At 46.2% G+C, this 19,265-nt stretch overlaps 1 protein-coding gene across 6 annotated transcripts in view; it reads left to right on the top strand.

Moving 5' to 3' along the window:
• The window catches only part of GAK (cyclin G associated kinase), a 108,734-nt gene that overhangs the window by 62,499 nt on the left and 26,970 nt on the right, over positions 1 to 19,265 (top strand). For 5 of the 6 annotated variants that reach the window (XM_077345464.1, XM_077345462.1, XM_077345461.1 and 2 more), the window contains 11 exons: positions 467 to 516; positions 620 to 768; positions 1,695 to 1,817; positions 3,192 to 3,325; positions 4,678 to 4,872; positions 8,155 to 8,272; positions 9,347 to 9,426; positions 11,086 to 11,279; positions 11,575 to 11,730; positions 13,207 to 13,671; positions 17,099 to 17,269. In XM_077345464.1, coding sequence (XP_077201579.1) covers positions 467 to 516; positions 620 to 768; positions 1,695 to 1,817; positions 3,192 to 3,325; positions 4,678 to 4,872; positions 8,155 to 8,272; positions 9,347 to 9,426; positions 11,086 to 11,279; positions 11,575 to 11,730; positions 13,207 to 13,671; positions 17,099 to 17,269 — 1,835 coding nt within the window. The remainder of the gene's footprint in view (positions 1 to 466; positions 517 to 619; positions 769 to 1,694; positions 1,818 to 3,191; positions 3,326 to 4,677; positions 4,873 to 8,154; positions 8,273 to 9,346; positions 9,427 to 11,085; positions 11,280 to 11,574; positions 11,731 to 13,206; positions 13,672 to 17,098; positions 17,270 to 19,265) is intronic. The other variant, XM_077345463.1, reaches the window with a different exon arrangement.

Below are 19,265 nucleotides of genomic sequence, written 5' to 3'. Positions count from 1 at the left end.
CATCTATTATGGAACAAGAATACAATGCGCTTGCTGCACTTTGCCATGCTAGTGCTGCAGCGTCAGTAGCCAGAGGAAGAGCTCCTGTGCTTGTGAATGCCTGTTTGCAGTCCTCCCTCACCCACCCCACAGCCTTTGTGATCTTTGATAAACAAAGCATTCAGCTTTTGAATGTCCCGTGACCACCGCACTCTGGTCAGGAGGCACAGCAAACAGGAAACTGGAAACCAACACTCTAACCTGCAGTGATGTTCCAGATGCATCAGATAACTTGCACAATTCAAATATTCAAGGATGAGCGAGGTTTTTCTGGGATGCTTTATCAGGTTTTACTCTTTCAAGGGCAACAAGTCATTAAGTCTTAGGGCCCTTCCCGGATAAAAATGTCTGTTTCTGTGTTTTTTTTGCATTGGAACAAATTCAAATGTGGGACTCCTAACGCAAGTTCTTCTCTTTTGACTTCTAGTTACGCAAAGGGAGATCTGGATATATCATACATCACTTCTCGGATTGCTGGTATGTATGACAAGATCACCGTTTATTAAGCTGTACCCTTAACATGCTTTCTGTGAAAATTAGGAGTTGAATGCTGACTTTCCGCCCCTCTCCTTGCCCCCAGTGATGTCCTTTCCTGCCGAGGGTGTTGAATCTGCTATAAAAAACAACATCGAAGACGTGCGGTTGTTCTTGGACTCGAAACATCCCGGTCGCTATGCTGTTTACAATCTGTCTCCAAGAACGTATAGACCTTCACGATTTCACAATAGGGTTTGTATGCCAATAGGGCCACTGTTGCCATGTTTCTCAGCAGTAACCTGTACATCTGCTGCATTGCTCTTTGTTTCTTTTTACTGCATTGTGAAGAGATAACAGAATCACTAAGATGTCAAAATGTGGTCCTACAAGTTGTTTTATCTGGCTTGTTCTGTTTGGCGGCTTAGTATCCTTTTAAGGCCTCGATCCTTGATGTTATTGACTCCATTTAGGACTATGGTCTTCACTTGGCTTCGCCATCCTAATGTCCATTCTTCATTTGGCTGATTAAATAATCAGTCGCTAGTGAATACCCAGTCTAATTTTTTGAATCAACAGCCTCAAGGTGTGGTGATGACCACTAGGCTGGAAGGTTTGCAAAAAGGCTTAGACAAGGTAATGTAGGATAGGTCTATCACTGGCCATGATGGCTAGATGAAACATCCAAAGCAAATACCAGATTCTGGGAACAATGCTTTCAGGTCGTTCTTTGGCGCTTCCCAGAAGCTTCTGTTTGGCTACTGTAGGAAACCAGGCACATGAACCTTCACCTGAAGATTTTATTTCATGAAGAACTTTCTGAGTTTTTGGAATGCTTAAGTGGCCAGTGGTTGCGAATATGCCTGAAGGCTTTATTTCATGATGAAGAACTTTCTGAGTTTTTGGAATGCTTAAATGGCCAGTGATTGCACATGTCTGTTTGTTTGTTTATTTATTTGGATTTCTATACCGCCCATTCCTTGCGACTCTGGGCGGTTTACATTGAATAACTCTTACACGGAACATTACATAGTCTGCAAAATTGAACAACCTTCAATAAACATTATAACAGTTCAACAGTAATACAATATATAATAACATTGGGAGGTCAATTATTTCGGTCATGGGAGAAAACAACTTCTCACCTCACCTCACCTCCCGGTTCTATGTCCCTAAAACAGGTCTCTGAGTGTGGCTGGCCAGCAAGACGTGCACCAAACCTTCAAAACCTGTACAGCATTTGTAAGAACATGCATATATGGCTGAAGCAGGATCCCAAGAACGTTTGCATCGTGCATTGCCTGGTAAGTAACATTTGGCTATGAAGCGCCCCGTGTCAACAGACCGAGGTTTGCAGGATTTATTATGCAGAAAAAAAAAATCTTTCATGAGATCATATCGGTATCATAGTCCTTGATGTATCAGGATACAGATTTGATATTTTTGAGGGTGTTAGACGGGCTTGGAAGGGGGGAATTACTGGGATGGGTCCACCATTGAACTTTCTGCCACGCTTTCTTCTTGAAAGCCTCCAGGGAAGAGCAACAGGTGGAAGGCATGAGTTGGCTTTTGCACTCTGTGTGTCGAAAATCTCCAAGGGCCGTCTCAAATGGCTGTGGCACCACAAGTGAGTCTTTGCTGTGTCAGAGGCAACGAGTGAAGCATTGTCGTCTTGCAGAAGGAAGTGCTGCTTCACCAAGAGTCTTTGGTCACCACCTAATAACAAGTACTTTAGATCCCTTTGGACTTCTCTTCCTTGTCCTGGCTTGTGCTCCTAAAAACCAGACGCAACAACAACAGGGCTTCTTCTCCATGCTCTGAGAATTTATACTCTTCTTTGGGGAGGTGGTTGCACCTGGGGGTCTTCACTTCCCAAAAGTTTACCTTGTAGTCTTGTTGGCTGTTATCAGTCTCTCTCCCTTTTGGGTGTGACCTGGCAGCAAACAGACTTGTTAGCATAATCAGGAGCTTGAGTGCTCTGTGCTGGGAACCTGTTGGCTCCTTTCTTCAAACCCGACACCCCCCCCCCAATCCCTACCTTTCTGCCTGCTACTAGTCTGCAGCAGAGCTCCTGTCCATGGACTGAGAGCAGTCACAATAATTGAAATATTTGGGTGAATTCATAGTGTATCATACTGTATCATTGTTTACACTGTTTATTATTACAACTACCTGTTATTAATATTGTATGGTCATTCATGTGTTATTGATTGTTTTATGTATCGTTCCATGTAAGTTCCATGTAAACCGCCCTGAGCCTCCAGGGAGGGTGGTATATAAATCAAATAGGTAGGTAGGTAGGTAGGTAGGTAGGTAGGTAGGTAGGTAGGTAGGTAGGTAGGTAGGTAGATAGATAGATAGATAGATAGATAGATAGATAGATAGATAGATAGATAGATAGATAGATAGATAGATAGATAGATAGATAGATAGATAGATAGATAGATAGATAGATGGCCTTTCTCTCTACTATAAATGGAAATACTTTTTTTTTTTTATTATAGCCATCAATCCAGTAGCAGGAGTGTGAATGTTCTTGGTTCCTTTGTGATCTGGACAGTGTAGCCTTAATGGCATTTTAAATAAACAGTCACACTTCTCTGGAGAAGGCTAGCCTGTACAGCTAGTCACTGTTGACAGGATTCTGGCTGATCTTTCTATTCGCTGTACATTTGTAGGATGGAAGAGCAGCGTCGGCGGTGGTCGTCTGTTCATTTTTATGCTTTTGTCGTCTCTTCACAACGGCCGAGGCCGCTGTTTACATGTTTAGCATGAAACGCTGTCCACCGGGCATTTGGCCATCGCATAAAAGGTGAGGGATCTACAGAAAGGCGCGTCATTGTTTGTTAAACGCCCTATTGTTGGTTCAGGATACTTTGTGGGAAGATATTTCACTTTGCTAGTCTGATCAACATCAGGGTGCTGCAATGTGTCCATTCCATGGGGGTGGGGGATTAATGGAACACCCACAGCTTCCTAACCTCAGCTGCTGGGCCCGGCCTCCTTGGGGGAGCTTATCCTTGTGTCAGAATCTCTCGATTACTACCATGATTTTTGCTTGACCTGAGTGACGCCATCTTGTATCTGTGTGTCAGTATTTTCTTAACCGTGTAACCCTGAAATGCTCCCTGTAGTAATTTAGTAACTACTACATTTTTGCCGGACTGTATTATCTCTACAAGTAGACTCTGTGAAGGTCTCAAGGTTGAATATGGGCCTGTTATCCTCCTTGGCTCACCGCCCAGATTGGCACCTGCAGGAGGGGGCTTCGGGCCTCTGGGAACTCAGCTGGGTTTGGGCGGGAGATTGTGTGTGTAAAACACAATCTGTTGATCAGATTCGACTATGAGACGTCTAGGATCCTGAACTGATATGCAATAAAGCGTTCTTTTATTCAGCAGTCTTGTTGCTAGACTGTCAGTTCCTGACACCTTGTTGGGCTGGGCCTAGCCCCATTGGGTTCTTCTTGCATCTCCCTCTGTGAAAACGTGAAGCCAAACATGCGACTGTCAGAGAGGAGTGCCGGAGGGACGTTCCGATTCTGCTTCCTACCACATGTTAAGGCAGGGGTAGGCAAACTGTGCCCCTCCAGATGTCCATCTGGCAGGGGCTCATGGAAATTGTAGTCTATGGACATCTGGAGGGCCACAGTTTGCCTACCCCTGTGTTAAGGTTTAATATCCCCAGAAGACTGAAGAAGCCCTCTGATTATGAGGTAAATGTTTGATTTGGAAATAAATGTCAAGGGGGTGGCAGGTTACGGTGGATGAGCGATAGGGTTGTGAGTGTCCTGCATAGTGCAGGGGGTTGGACTAGATGACCCATGAGGTCCCTTCCCACTCTGTGATTCTATGATTCTTTGATTCTGTGGACCAGAGTTCTGTTTCAAATGTTATATGGAAAGGAATCGAAAAGTACATTCCCGCTGCTGAAGCTGAACGCATCAGGGTTATTCAACTATTAAAGATCCCTTTCCTTTTGAACCGCCAATATTTAATATAGGTTAATGCGATAGAGGAAAGGATAAAGATAGTTTTGCGTGTAAGACCCTGGGAATTATGTCACACTTCCCGTGTAACAGCTAGTTTGGTAAACATTTCTTGGCTTGAGGCTGCCTGTGCTTGCTGCGTTAATTGCTCTCCCCCCCCCCCCCTTCACTCACAGGTATATCGAATACATGTGCGACATGATGGCCGAAGAGCCCATCATCCCTCACAGCAAACCGATCCTCGTGAAATCGATCGTCATGACTCCGGTCCCTCTTTTCAACAAGCAGCGCAGTGGCTGCAGGCCCTTCTGCGAGGTCTACGTGGGAGACGAAAGAGTAGCCACTACCTCACAAGAATACGATAAAATGAAGTAAGCGGAAACATTCCACGCGGGTCGCAATTTGAAATCCGCTTGCTGCAAGATTAAATAAGGGTGGCAGGGAGAGGGCCCTTGGGCAACGTGAAGACTAGCCAGTTATGGTGGCTCTTTAAAATCCCCCTGTATTGTTTCTCCTTTGCGTTGAGACTCAAGGCATATTACACAATTAGAATTCTGCTCTGGTTCAGCCTCACTTGGAGTACTGTGTTCAGTTTTGGGCACCCCAATTGAAGAGGGATGTTGACAAACTAGAACGTGTCCAGAGGAGGGCAACAAAGATGGTGAGGGGTTTGGAGACCAACACGTATGAAGAAAGGTTGGGGGAGCTTGGTCTGTTTAGCCTGGAGAGGAGATGACTGAGAGGGGATCGGATAACCATCTTCAAGTATTTAAAAGGGTACCATATGGAGGATGGAGAGGAATTGTTCTCTCTTGCCCCGGAGGGACAGACCAGAATGAATGGGATGAAATTAATTCAAAAGAAATTCCATCTAAACATCCGGAAGAAGTTCCTGACAGAGCGGTTTCTCAGTAGAACAGGCTTCCTCGGATATGGTGGGTTCTCCATCTTTGGAGATTTTTAAACAGAGGCTGGAGAGCCATCTGACAGAGAGGCTGATTCTGTGAAGGCAAAGGGTTACAGTGGATGAGCGATAGGGATGTGAGTGTCCTGCATAGTGCAGGGGGTTGGACTAGATGACCCATGAGGCCCTTCCAACTCTATTATTCTATAATTCTATGATTCTAGAAGACAGTGCTATGAAAACAGGATAATCAGAGCAGTCTTACCACATTAACCAGTAAGACACTGCAAGATCTGCAGCTGGAGCTGCTGTTCAGTCTCCATTATCTCCTCCCTAGTACATCTTATCACAGACATGGCCATGTGTAAAATTATATTTCCATTAGCTAAAAACTGCAAGGGGGGAGTGGGGGCTCTGCTGCTGGGTTTTCCTAGAACTCATAAACTCTCATAATTAAACTTTTCACTTTTCGAATGCATTCCTACATGGCGGGTGGCTTGCTCCCCAGATAGATTGGCTCGGAACCCTACACAAAGCAGAATTGACTGAACAGATTTCTGAGCCATGGATGGCTTTGCATTGTTTGGAGTTTCTTTTTAAAAACTATTTGGCCAGCCCCAGCTGCAATGTAGTGGCTAGTCTCCAAAGTGATTGAGTGCATTTGAAGGAAGCACAGATTTATATGAATTTAAGTTCTGGTTTTACATCTTGGTGGCCTGTCTAAAATGGTTGAACTTCTGCCACAAACCTGAATAGCAGGAATGGTGGTTCTGAGCTGTTAATCTGTAATGGGCTAGGGAATTTTTCTCCACAGCAGAAAAGCTATAAATCTTGGGGATACTACCTTCTTTCCTAGAAGCCCTACACCCTTGGGTTTAATAATAATAAATTTGTATTTTTAGACTGCCCTTCCAATGTTGCTCAGGGCAGTTAACAACAGTATTAAACTAACTAAATGCCTGCAACTAAACTTTTCAGACAGGGTGTTTTGGCATCGGGAGCTGGTCTTTCCATCTCTCCCAGCGGTGAGGCCCCCATTTATTGGCAGTTGTCATGTCATTTTGGGCCCCAACCATCAACCTGGCGGAATAGCTCCGTCTTACAGGCCCTACGGAACAGGTCTAAAGAGCCCTTGCACAAAAACCAGTCACAGAGAAAAGATTGTATTGTGTTTCTTAATATATATCCTGCTCTTCCTCCAGGGAGCTCAACATAACACACCTCCCATCCCCAATGATCTCCTCTTGGCTTAAGTTAGGCCATCAGATGGCCATCAGCTCAGTGAACTTCACAGCCAAAGGGAGACTTGAAGCCAGGTCTTTCCAGGCTAGGTATCTCCAGTATACCAATCCGATTCTCAGGATCAGAAACGAAGCGTTATTACAGATTTCTAAAGGTCAGATCACAGTATCACCTTGGCTTCTACGTGGGCAGTGGAGCCCTGAGGCCTTCATCTGGTATGCTCACATATACCGCCCAACATGTTGAATCAGTGCTTATAGATGCATGTTAATATTCAAGTAAGCTCTGCACCTGCAGTCCGTCCAGCTATGAAAAAGGGGTACAAACCGGGAAGCAGTTTAATAATGTTGATATTCACACAACTGAAGACAGCCCCAGAGTATTTAGCACCTTCAAGTATGTTGCTAATCTTTTTGTGTTTGCATATAGAGTATGTCAAAAGATAATTAGCGGATAAAGATGGGACTTCATTGTTATTCAGAAATAAATCTCAACCTACTTATTGCTTTTTAGGGTTCCAATTTTCATAAAAATATAAGTATGTAAATCTGTTCTGGCTAACTGCTGTATTAAGTGAATCCATTCACAACTGAAGACAAAAAGGACTTAATACTACTGTTTCTCCATAAGCCATTCCTTTCATCCACTGTATCCCCTGACCCAGAATATCCACCTTCTTTTTTTGCAAAATATCACTTGATATGCATGAAGCTACTGCAAGGGGGCAAATACCTCTGGCTCTAGGCTCCAAAGAATTGACCTGCTGTTTGGCTGAGGAGCATTTGAGTCTGTATTTCTCAACGAGCCCCTTGAGCAATATGGCCACCCTCTTTACAACTGTTGGGGCTTCTGCGGGTAAGAGTTCACTGGCCAGGAGCAAAAAGACAGTCCTTCTGGGCATGGCCAGTCTTTGGATTCTGGCCTCGATTGTAGCATATGGGAACTTCCTGGAATTCCTCCATATCGCAAATGTGGATTCACTTCTGCTGATTTCTAAGTTTACAATAGCTTTGCAGGCATTTATTTATCGTACGACGCACACATTGTAGCCAGGAGATCTGAGGATTGCCTGGGAGCCAGGGAAGGGATGATGGGAGGTGGCTTGCCATTGCATGTCTCTACGTTATGACCCCTAGTGTTCCTTGGAGGAACTACCACACAAATCCTTGCAGATCTCCCATCCAAGTACTAGCCAGGGTCAGCCCTGCTTAGCTTCCAAGATCTGACAGGATCAGGCTTGCCTGGGCTGTCCAGGTCAGGGTGCTATGCAGGCAAATGTGTTTGTAAAATCCTTACATGCCATCCTAAGGTAAAACTCTGAGCTAGATTGTTCTGTGGTACAATTGCCTTCAATCAGACGATAAAGCACTGGATTTTCTGAATTGGCACAGTGGCGGTGGTGGTGGTGGTGGTGGTGGGGAGAGCTGGAGAAATCCAACAGTCATGATATTTATGAACCCTACTGAATGCTTATGCAATGCTTGCTTACTTACTTACCCTTCTTTAGGGATTTTAAGATTGAAGACGGCAAAGCAGTAATCCCACTTGGCATCACAGTCCAAGGAGATGTCCTCATTGTCATCTATCACGCCAGGTCCACTTTAGGTGGCAGACTCCAAGCCAAGGTAATGCTACGGTTTGCATCCTTTTGGACCTCAAGAACTCTGTGGTTTTGTGGGAACAAGCTGATTGGCAATAACTGTGTAATAATATATTTGTGTTGCGTCTCCCGTAGCTGCGCAGGAATTCCTGTAGCTGGGAAAGCATGCCGGGAGAGTTGGCCCCAAGGTTCTGATTCTCCTTGTACTGGCTCTCATTAGCCAAGGCAGGTCATGCCCAAACATTAGCAATTTCTACCAAACAGCAGAACTGTGGCAGGATTTGATCTGACCCCACAGATTGGAAAAGCTTTGCGTTCAGTTTCACTTCTCTTTCTGAGGGACCTCATATTGGTTAGTCCTTCTCGATCCCGGTCCTTGCCTGGTAGAATGAGCTTCTCGAATAGCTGAGGGCCTTGCCAGAACTGAGCCAGTTTTGCCAAGCATTTGGTAGGGGCCAATGAACATCAGGACATCACTGGCCGAGACATAGACCGGGCTCACCCTTTGTGCATGCCCCTCCTTTCATAGAATGTTCACAGAATCATAGAGTTGGAAGGGGCCATACAGGCCATCTAGTCCAACCCCCTGCTCAACGCAGGATCAGCCCAAAGCATCCTAAAGCATCCATGTTCAGTTCCTGATCGAGCTGCATGCCAGTTTGCCAGTGTTCTGTCTACAGAGCAAGAGCCAAAGGTTAAGTTGGCTCTGAAACTTGTAAGTTTTCTTCTTGTACTACTTTATTCTCAAAATATTGCATTTAGATATTTTATCTTGAACTTTGTAGAACGGTGAGATCTGCAGCATTGAATGTCATTTGCGTTGGTGGCCGTTGCTTTGAATGGTCCGTTTCTAATAAGCCACCTGGATCCCTTGGGTTGTGCAGAACTGTCATCATGTTAACTCATTTAAGCATTTCATCACAATGATAAGTTGCCGTGAGAAGACATTTCCCTTCCCTGAAGCTTGTTCACTGTCACAGCAAAAGTCAGAGAAAGACAGCAACGAAATACATAATTTGCTTGTCTGAAAACGATCATCTTTTCCGTGTTCCTCTGAGATGATCTAACCTGTTTTCGTTTTTTTCCGTTCCTTCACAAGATGGCATCCATGAAGATGTTCCAGATCCAGTTCCATACAGGATTCGTACCTCGAAATGCCACGACTGTAAAATTTGCAAAGTATGTCACTAAAGCTATTTCAGGGCACATTCTCTCAACGCTTCTGACAGCGTCTCAGACGTGTTGGGTTGTATCTGGTTCAGCATTGCACAATGAGTCTGCACATGAGATGGAATGTGCTGTCTGGCGGGAGGGAGAATATGACCTGGTCCCCAGAGGTGTTTCTCTTTTCCTAATGAACATTATAGGTCCCATAGCACAGGGGTAGTCAACCTGTTTGCTGGCAGGGGCTCATGGGAATTGTAGTCCATGAACATCTGGAAGACCACAGGTTGACTATCCCTGCCACAGCAGACTTCTCAGGAAAGGGGGGCAGTTTCGGTGATGCCCCATTTCTGCTTTGCTCATGCTGTTTGTGGAGGTCACCCCTCTCCTCCCACCCCAAGTGGGATGGAGTCTGTCTGAGCGATGTCTGCACTGGTCCAGGAGTGCTCCAGATGTCCTTTCGCCTAGTGAACTGTAATTCTTCCTAAATGGAGTGATGGCTACCAAAATCTTTTGGCTGAAGCTGCACCCTCTTTTTTAAAAATGCATCCTTGGGATCGCATCACATCATAGAATCATAGAACCATAGAATCATAGAGGTGGAAGGGGCCCTACAGGCCATCTAGTCCAACCCCCTGCTCAACACAGGATCAATGCCAGAGGCATTTCTTTCCAACTATAAATGTATTTAGTGTGGGGTTGTATGATCCATCTTTGTTACATGGCAGTGCTTAGTTGTCCCAAGCTGCTCTTAAGGAAATTTCTCTCTGTCTCTGTCTCTGTCTCTGTCTCTGTCTCTGTCTCTGTCTCTGTCTCTGTCTCTGTCTCTGTCTCTGTCTCTCTCTCATATGCTTGTTAGCAGGACTATCTTCAAAGCCTGTGTTTTTTTCTCTTCTCACTGGATGCCAGGTGCAAAATGGCCTGTCCTGTCCAGATGTTTGGGATAACATAAGTAATGATTATTTGACTGATAGCCAGCCTTTAGGGCAGGGGTGGGCCAACTGTGGCCCTCCAGATGTCCATGGACTACAATTCCCATGAGCCCCTGCTGGCCCCTGTGGAAGGCCACAGTTTGCCCACCCCTGCTTTAGGGTATAAAACAGCTAGTTTTCATTATGTGTGTGGTCTCAGATTCCGGCAAACTTTGCCATACATGCGCATGGCCAAGACCTAGCGGATGGAAGTTTAGCCTGCGTTTTCTGCAAGTTCTGATGTTTTATTAAAAAGCTCCTTGTAAGCAAACCTGGAACTCTTTTATCATTTCCTTGGAACACCTGCGAACCTGGACGCTCCTGGCCAGAGCTCATAACGTAACCCATGGTTTAGCGACACGTTGCTTTGTGTCTTTTAATTGAACTAAGTTTTCACAAAAATTAAGAAAACGAACTGTTTTGATTAGAACATTTATGCCAAGTCTTGCTTTTAAAGGATGGCAGATTCCTGCCCTGCAAAATAGTTGATGACAGACAGGCCCAAACAATTAATGCTAGGCATCTTCAGGCGGGCTAGCTAAATATGAAATTCAGAGCACCGTCTGCTTGGTGAAGGGGGCTGTGCTTGCCACTTGGGAATAAACGCGAGCATAATTCTGCAGATCGGGGCTTGCAAGGGGCAGTGATCCAGCGGTTCTTTCCAAAAACAAACGCGTTGACTTGTCTCAAATTATCACTGCAGGTACGATCTGGATGCATGCGATATCCAAGAGAAATATCCCGACTTGTTTCAAGTGAATCTGGAAGTGGAGGTGGAACCTCGGGACAGGCCCAGCACTGAGCGAGCCCCGTGGGATAACTTGAACATCAAGGGTTTGAATCCCAAGATCCTTTTCTCCAGCCGGGAGGAGCAGCAGGAGATCTTAACGAAATTTGGTAAAAAAACCCAAGAATTACTTTCGGGGGTTTCTGCTTCAGCAGTATGCATGTGTATGTATACGCGCATGCATGTGGTGTGTGTGAGACAGTATAAGCCACTCATAGAATCATAGAATAATAGAGCAGGAAGGGACCTCATGGGTCATCTAGTTCAACCCCTTGCACTATGCAGGACACTCACATCCCTATCGCTCATCCACTGTAATCATGTCCCTCTCAAAGAACTGCTACCTGGCATGGGGTTGAATATCTGATATAAGTACCGTTTCTAAGCTCCTTCTTCACTTGTTAGGCAAGCCAGAACTGCCCAGGCAGCCAGGGTCCACCGCCCAGTATGAAGCTGAAACTTCCAAGTCAGAGCCGTCTTCTGATAGCGCACCTACGGAACCGGACTCTCCACAGAGCAGCGCCACCGAAGCAAATTTCTTCCACACACTGGATTGGCAAGGTACAGGAAGGGGGTCATTCACTGGCCAAGGCCAAGCTGCTCCTCTCCTTTCTCTCGCACTCCTCAAGCCTCCTGGCTATCACCGCCTCTGTGTGTCTTAGTGAGCAGAGTGGTCTACAATTCAAGTATATAGAGAAATACCTCTATGGCAAGTTGCAGAACTGAGTCCTAAAGTCTGGTGTGTGTTAGTGTTACAAAAGCTTAAATGCTTCCGCAGCAGGCAGTTCAAATTCTGAAATGCTGAGTTTTGCAACTCTGTATCTTGATTTGGCCAGGGTCCTGCCTAAAGGAAGAACATTATCCAAAGTCCCACATGATGGTGCTAGGGAATTTAGGGTGGGGCTTTCGTTAATCTATTTAACGTTAAATAGACTCCTGTATTTTATTTATTCCTTCTCCGATGACTGTCTGCACCCTTCTTTCTTAGTTGGCCATCTCTCAACCCCCTGCCCAACCTCCTTGGTCCTTGTTAGGAGTTCCCTTTGGTCAAGTTGTTCCTTCAGAATTCTGAGACCTACCCAGCTTTGCTTGCAAGCCATTGCTTTTGCTTTGTGATGGTTCCTAAACAGTCTGAAATTAACAGTGGCTCAGCTCCTCCGCGAAATGTGACTTTTCCAGCCGTTAGAGGGGCAGATACATTCAACAGTTGAAATCCTATGATGAGTTACTCCAGTCTAAGCCCCATGACTTCAATGTAACTCTCCACAAGATTGTACTGTAGATAAAACAGGTTTTCCCTGGGCTTCGTTTGCTAGGCAACTAAAACCTGTAAGCCTTCTGCTTTTCTCCTCTTTGGTTCCTCTGGGTTTCCTCGGGGTCATGAAATCCTACCAGTTTGTGCTCTCCTGTTTGGTTGAGAAATGATTTCAGGGCATGGAGCTTAGTGAGAGAAAACTGCTACGGGACTCGATCTCCATGCCCAAACATTGTGCCCTGTTTTCCTAATTTTCCTCTTCTGCCAGGCTTTTGGTTGGGGCCAAAGTTAACACCTTCCTACTTACCTATTTATGGCCTACTCATCCATAGACTGTGGAAGCTTCGATACTGTTTTAACCTGCCGTTATGTATTGAAATTGCTGTTTTAACTTTGTATCCTACACAAATGAATGAATGAATGAATGAATGAATGAATGAATGAATGAATGAATGAATGAATGAATGAATGATCTGCAAATGGAAAGGTCCCATACCAAATGCGTCCCTCCCAAGGAATACCAAAGTAGTGTCTTCTTGTCCTTCCACAGCCTCACCCAAAGAGGAGTATGGAGGAGGTGGGGCCCATGTTCAAAAATACTTGCCAGCCAGCCAGTGGGACAATAACAACTTGGAGACTTTGCCCTCCACCCTTCCCCAATTGTTTGTTTGTTTGTTTATTTATTTTTCAATTGTCAAAATAAAACCGACCAAGGGAGTATAAAACCATTGAGATCACCTTTGACGTGAGAAGGCTTAACAGCATTTCTGTCTCCTGAACAGAAGGCAAAAATTCCGAAGCCATATCCGAGGATCACTTCTCAAAAGAGAGCCCCGGGCTGATGGAGGAAAGGGACGACAGCGACCTGTCCGAGGAGGAGTTCACGGTGCTTCCAGGAGACGGCAAGCCCCCCGACGAGAGAGAGAAAGAGGATGGCGAGCCGCTTTTTGAAGCGGAAGCTCCCACTCCGCAGCCGGAAGAGGTGCTGGCGGAAGATAGCGTTGACCTGCTTGGACTGGACTCGGAAGCACCGTCAGAGCTGCTCCCGCCTCCTTCAAAGATGAAGAGCTCCTCCAGCAACGCGGACTTGTTGAATGACCTGTTTGTCGGGGGTGCACCGGAGGGTGCAGAAGACTCCACTGCAGACCTTCTGGGAGGAGGAGCTGATTTCTTTGCCGGGGGCCAGCCTCCGCCCATGATGAGCTCCCGGAGGGCTTCTCCTCCGACAGTAGCCAACTCTTCCACAGGTACGTAATGGAGGCTTTTTCCCCCCTTTCTTTTGAAATGTCAGTTTTAAAAAATCTCTTTGGAAAGACTTGGCCCTCTTCCTATTATAGCTTGTACTCAACTTTGTAATGCCTTTAGGTCATGCATCCCTGGCCCTATAGAGATTGTAGCACGTGGCATAGAATCTTGAGGAATCTCCGCATCCCTTTTTGGCATTGGGTTTCTGACTTTCACAGTGTACAGCAAAGTGGGAAGTGTGTTGGCTGCCTCAGATAATACTGGGAGTGGAGAGTCTCCAGTGGCTGATGGCATAGAGCCAGTGTGGTGTAGCGGTTAAGACCGGCGGCTTCTAATCTGGCAAGCTGGGTTTGATGTCCTGCTCCCCCACATGCAGCCAGCTGGGTGACCTTGGCCTTGCCACGGCACTGATAAGGTTGTTCTGACCGAGCAGTAATATCAGGGCTCTCTCAGCCTCACCTCCCTCACAGGGTGCCTGTTGTGGGGAGAGGAAAGGGAAGGCGAATGTAAGCCACTTTGAGACTCCTTTTGGTAGAGAAAAGCGGCATATAAGAACCAACTCTTCTTCTTCTTCATACAACCTTTCCTTGGCATGGCCATTAGACCTTCCACATGTCCAGAGCTTCTGTTTCCCTGCTTTACACTGGGCAGAGTGCTAAAAGCAAGATGGATGCATTATCGGGGGTGAAGGTAAGTTCCTCAGGAATAGCCAGCAGAAACGTCGGGTCAGGCTAAACGCGAGCATTTAAAACAAGTCCAGCTTGTCAAAGTTCACACGGAGCTGCTTCCAGCGTCCTGATTGGTCTTTCTTATCAGGAGTGGGAGGTCATTGCAGGGTTCGTGGGAAAGAGTCCTGCGTTCTCACCTGCCCTCTCTGCCTTTTGTGTGCAGAAAGAGCAGGCAAAACAGTTCTCTGCTGAAGTGCATTTACCTTCATATCGGACCTGGGTGATTCTGTGCTACATTCCTGAATGGAAGGAACAGTTGTAGGTTGGACATGGATTTCCCTTGCCCTGCAATCTCGTTTGCTTTTCTGTGTTTGGTATTGGGACAGTGGAAAGTGTGGCTGACCGTTCATAGTTTCCATAGTTGTTGTTTGAGCTTCTTTGTTTATGTCTAATATCTGATATCTGACTAGGTCTTATGCCGGTGCCAGAACTACGTTAGTAGTTGCTCTTGATCTTGGATATCTTGAATACAAAAAATCACACTGGATTTCAGGTGGAACATCTACTTGTTAGCTCAGCTCCCATCGAATTCTTTCCAGACCTGAGAGCTCATGTGGATGGTCACCCTCTACTGTCTGTCTCTAATTTGAAAAATTAATTCTCGAATATGTTTTGCTTTGTCTGTGAACTTGGAGAAAGTTTGGTACAAAAAACCTTTTAATTGTGTTTGGTTCCAAAACCATGGTACTGGAGTAATTACTCCCATAAAGGCGGCCAAGATGTGACTGGGGCAGTCACTTTGAAGGTAGACTCCTTCCTGCACCATGTTTTAAGACATTTATGTTACTCTGGAATAATGAGTCCTGACAAGTAAAGCTGTTTTAAAGAGGGTTCCATTTTGTGAAGATCTGGGGGGTTCTCTGGATCAGCTTCCACCAGGAAATGTAAATGGCAGACCAGTCAGTGTTTTAAGGGAGTCCGTGTTGGAGGAAATTCATCTCACGTGTATTTCTGATGTGAACATAACCACCCCCTTAAGAGTGAATAGGGATTGATGTATTTCTCACCCAGTTATGTGTTATCTTTAGTGTAAAGGCTGTGGCTTTCTGTCTTTCTTCTCTCTCTCTCTCTCTGTCTCTCTTTCCCTGTCTGTCTGTCTGTCTCTGTCTCTCTCTGAAGCAGGTCATGTAGGGTTTTGGGTCTTAACTTCTCTGAGCTTACTATTGTGCCCAAAATCCTATTGTGCCTTTTTTGCTAGGGCCTATGTCCAGTGCCACTAGTTTACTGCTTGGAATTCCTCCAGGGCCCTCCCACTGGAAGGGAAACCCAGCTAACCATATTGGGAAAGGAGGGAAGGGCAAAGGTCCCTGGTATGTTTTGTGCTTCCTGAATTCTGATTGATTCCTCAAAACTATAATAAGAACCTACTCGAGAAATGCCTGCAAGTTGTTTGTTGGGAGACAGCCAATTGGGCGCTCAGGTTCAGAGTACTGTGACCTTCAGGTGAAGCTTGCACACTGTGCATTCCACGGACACCACTCTTAATCTCTAACTAGGTGGGAAATAATGAGTTGTCTTTGTCTCCTTTGAGTATTTGGATTTTTCCACTAAAGCTTGGAGTCAAAGGTGTGGTTTGTCCTAGGATGATAGCCCCCCCCCCCGGCCTTTATAAGAACAAAAGATGCATTCGAGGAGGCCCTGTCGTCATGCTGCTTGCTGATAGACCTCGAAGTCACATGAGAGTAACAGAGCTGCGATTGTTTTGAACGGTGACAGATACAAGGTTATACCTGGAGTCTTGGCCGAGCTGGGGAGACCGACTTGTTCATTACCATTATTAAGTTCTCCTGACGGATGATGAAAATGGAGGGAGAGGGAGATGGCAGGCGCTTGCCACTGCAGTGGAACATAATGCACATTTCTGAAAATCTTTCCTTCCAAGGTGCTTTTCCCCAACCGGTGCTCTTAAATCTAAGGGTCTGTGAGTGTCAGGACATACTCGACACTCGAAGGATTTTTTTTCCCCACCTGTGAGTGTGGCCGAAGCTAGGTAACGTGTCAGCTGGACTCCCTGCTGGCCATCACACGCCACTCCCTGCTGAGTATAAATACCATCCCTTGAGCCACTCCAGTTAGCTCCCGCTCGGCTGTGGTCAGCGAAAAGACTTCTTGCCGGACACAGCTTTTCTGCATCCTTAAAGTCCGTCTTTCTGGGGCGGAGAAATCAGCAATGCCTTCTGTTCAGACCGGTATGGTATGGCTTTTACACTGCTGTTAGTCTACTTAGCCCTCATTGGCTGCTGCTGTCTCTTTCTACTCTGTTGACTGCTCCTCTAACAATTTTCACATGTCACTTGGTCCCTGTCCCCCCCCCCCCTTTGTAGAATGATGTCAGGTCTGATGTGATTGGCAAATTTTAGAGACTTTTGCTTTCTTTGCTGGGAAACAAGGGGGCTTAGCACAGTGAATGTCTAAGTGTGGGAAGAATTATCTTGGGGAAGACCACGGATCTTCCTGTGGGTGACGATTGGCAATCCTTGCGTTGTATAATAGCAGCTAATCCTTACTGTGGGAGAAGGGGATATAGCAGAGAGCAGAGCTGGCTTAAAAGGAAAGATCATAATATGCTTTATGTCATACCTTCTCATGCTATTTATTTCCAGCCTAGAAGGATTGTTTTTTTTTAAATAGCATTTTCCTTCTCACAACCTCTCAGATAATACAGACATGCGTGCTTTTCTCTCTCTTTTTCTATTTTTAGCCGACCCATTTGACCCTTTCACAATATCGTCCAGCCCCGACAATCCAAGTCTTCCCACTCCTGATCTTTTCGGCGACTTCCTTAGTCCAAACGCACCAACGGCACCGGGCATGTTTCCTTCCACGCACAGCGCTCCACCTCCTTCCTCTAGCACAGACTTCCTTAATTTAGGTAAGCGGGCATTCAACATGGCTTCCTTCCTCCCCTCCCCCATCACGTGGCCAGTGGCTGAGTGTCACGCTGCCGTGGATTAGCATCTAACAGATCGACGCTGGTGTGGCTCTTCTCGTAAGCTTTGTGTTCCAAAGTGTTGCCTCGCATGTTTATAGCGTGCCGCGTAAGGTTGCTAATGGTTGCTCTCTTTTTCTTTTGGGAGCTTTCTTTTGAGGTTTCAGCATGGTACACAGGGTATTGCTATGCTAAATCCATACAGAGTAGCCAAAAAAGAATTATGCCATCCACAATCCAGCTAGAAAGAGGACCAGGGGCCAGAAGCTTATATTTGCAAAGAAAGTTGCAGTTGGACATGTTGCAGAAGAAGGTAATGTCGTTTGGCGGAGTGAAGAATTATTTTTTTTAAGTATATTGAGGCATAGCTAAGGAATTTGTACAAAATCCAGTTCTTTGCAAATTGGAAATTGTTTTTCCTTGAATGCAACTATGCGCAGATTTATGTTGTACCGTAATTAAAATATTGCAGAGCCTCTAGTGCAGGGGTAGTCAAACTGCGGCCCTCCAGATGTCCATGGACTACAATTCCCAGGAGCCCCTGCCAGCGTTTGCTGGCAGGGGCCTCTGGGAATTGTAGTCCATGGACATCTGGAGGGCCGCAGTTTGACTACCCCTGCTCTAGTAGAAGAGCAGTGAGAGGGAAATATCATGCTTGCTTGGGGGGCTGCCTCTGGTCCATGGTTAATCCTTGCCTGAAAGAGTAATGAATTAACAACAGCATGAAGTTCACTATTAGCCAGAACAGTCTTTAATGTCAGTCCCTAGGAGGCTACAGTTGTGTGTTTAACTCTCTGTTGGAGGTCTCCAACCTTGTTGACCCTTTGAAGAAAGGATAGACGGCACTACCATAGAGGGGGGGGAAGCCTAGTCATAAATTGTTGGTAGGATCCAGACTTAAGTAGCACACAATAGATGCAGGCATCTGCTTCTCTGCAGATAGGTGCCTCTTGGGTAACTGTGAAGCAGTTCCTGCCTGGGGAGACAAAGGGAAGCTTGGATAGCTTCTCTAATTCTGGGGAAATACACTTTTTAGCTTTTTATTCTGAATAAAGTTGAGAGTTTGCTTCTAGAAGCGTCTCCCAACCTTTTTAAGGCTGGGGACCACTAGAAGGAGTGGAAGGGAGAGGGTGGCACGGTGGCGCCACTCATGCATGCCAGCTCCGTGCAAACACGTATGCATGGAGCTTTTGCACATGCGCGTTTGTGCCCACCAGGGGTGCAAACACACATGTGCAATAGTTCTGCGCAAAGCGGTCGCACATGTGTGTTTGTGCCCGCCGGCAGGTGCAAACACGCCTGCGCAGAGCTCCGTGCAAGCGCGTTTGCACCTGCTGGCATGCTGGCAGCCGCGCCTCCCTCCATGCAGCGTGGTGCTCACTGGGCCTTCTCATGAAGGCTTGGCGAGCACCGCGCTGCGTGGGGGAGGGAGGCGCCTCCCTCTCCCCCGCCGCAGCCCAGTAGCGAGGCATTTGCGGGCCGTCACCGGGCCGCAGACCGGGGGTTGACAACCACTGTTCTAGAGGATCCCTAGGGAGAGGTACACCTGCCTGAATTGAGCTCAGTGCTTTGCTGGTCAGTCAAGTAAGGAGGAGTTGTTTTTTATACCCAGCTTTTCGCTATCTCAAAGCAGCTTTCAATCACCTTCCCCTCCTTTCCCTACAGTGAACACCCTGTGATGTAGGTGAGGATGAGAGAGCTCTGACAGAACTGCTGTGTGAGAACAGCTCTAACAGGACTGGGACTGGCCCAAGGTCACCCAACTGGCTGTATGTGGAGGAGCAGGGATCAAACCTGGCTCTCCACATTATAAGCCACCACTCTTAACGACTGCACCAAGCTCTGTAAGGAAGAGGCTTGAAGTTCCCTGAAGTTCCCTGTTTCTCACTTGCACTCAAGACTTTTGGGATTATATTCCCAAAGCCTCAAGAAGCAAATG

This window comes from Paroedura picta, chromosome 7 (assembly GCF_049243985.1).
Source record: "Paroedura picta isolate Pp20150507F chromosome 7, Ppicta_v3.0, whole genome shotgun sequence".
Lineage (NCBI taxonomy): Eukaryota > Metazoa > Chordata > Lepidosauria > Squamata > Gekkonidae > Paroedura > Paroedura picta.
This window is presented reverse-complemented; position numbering and strand designations above follow the sequence as displayed.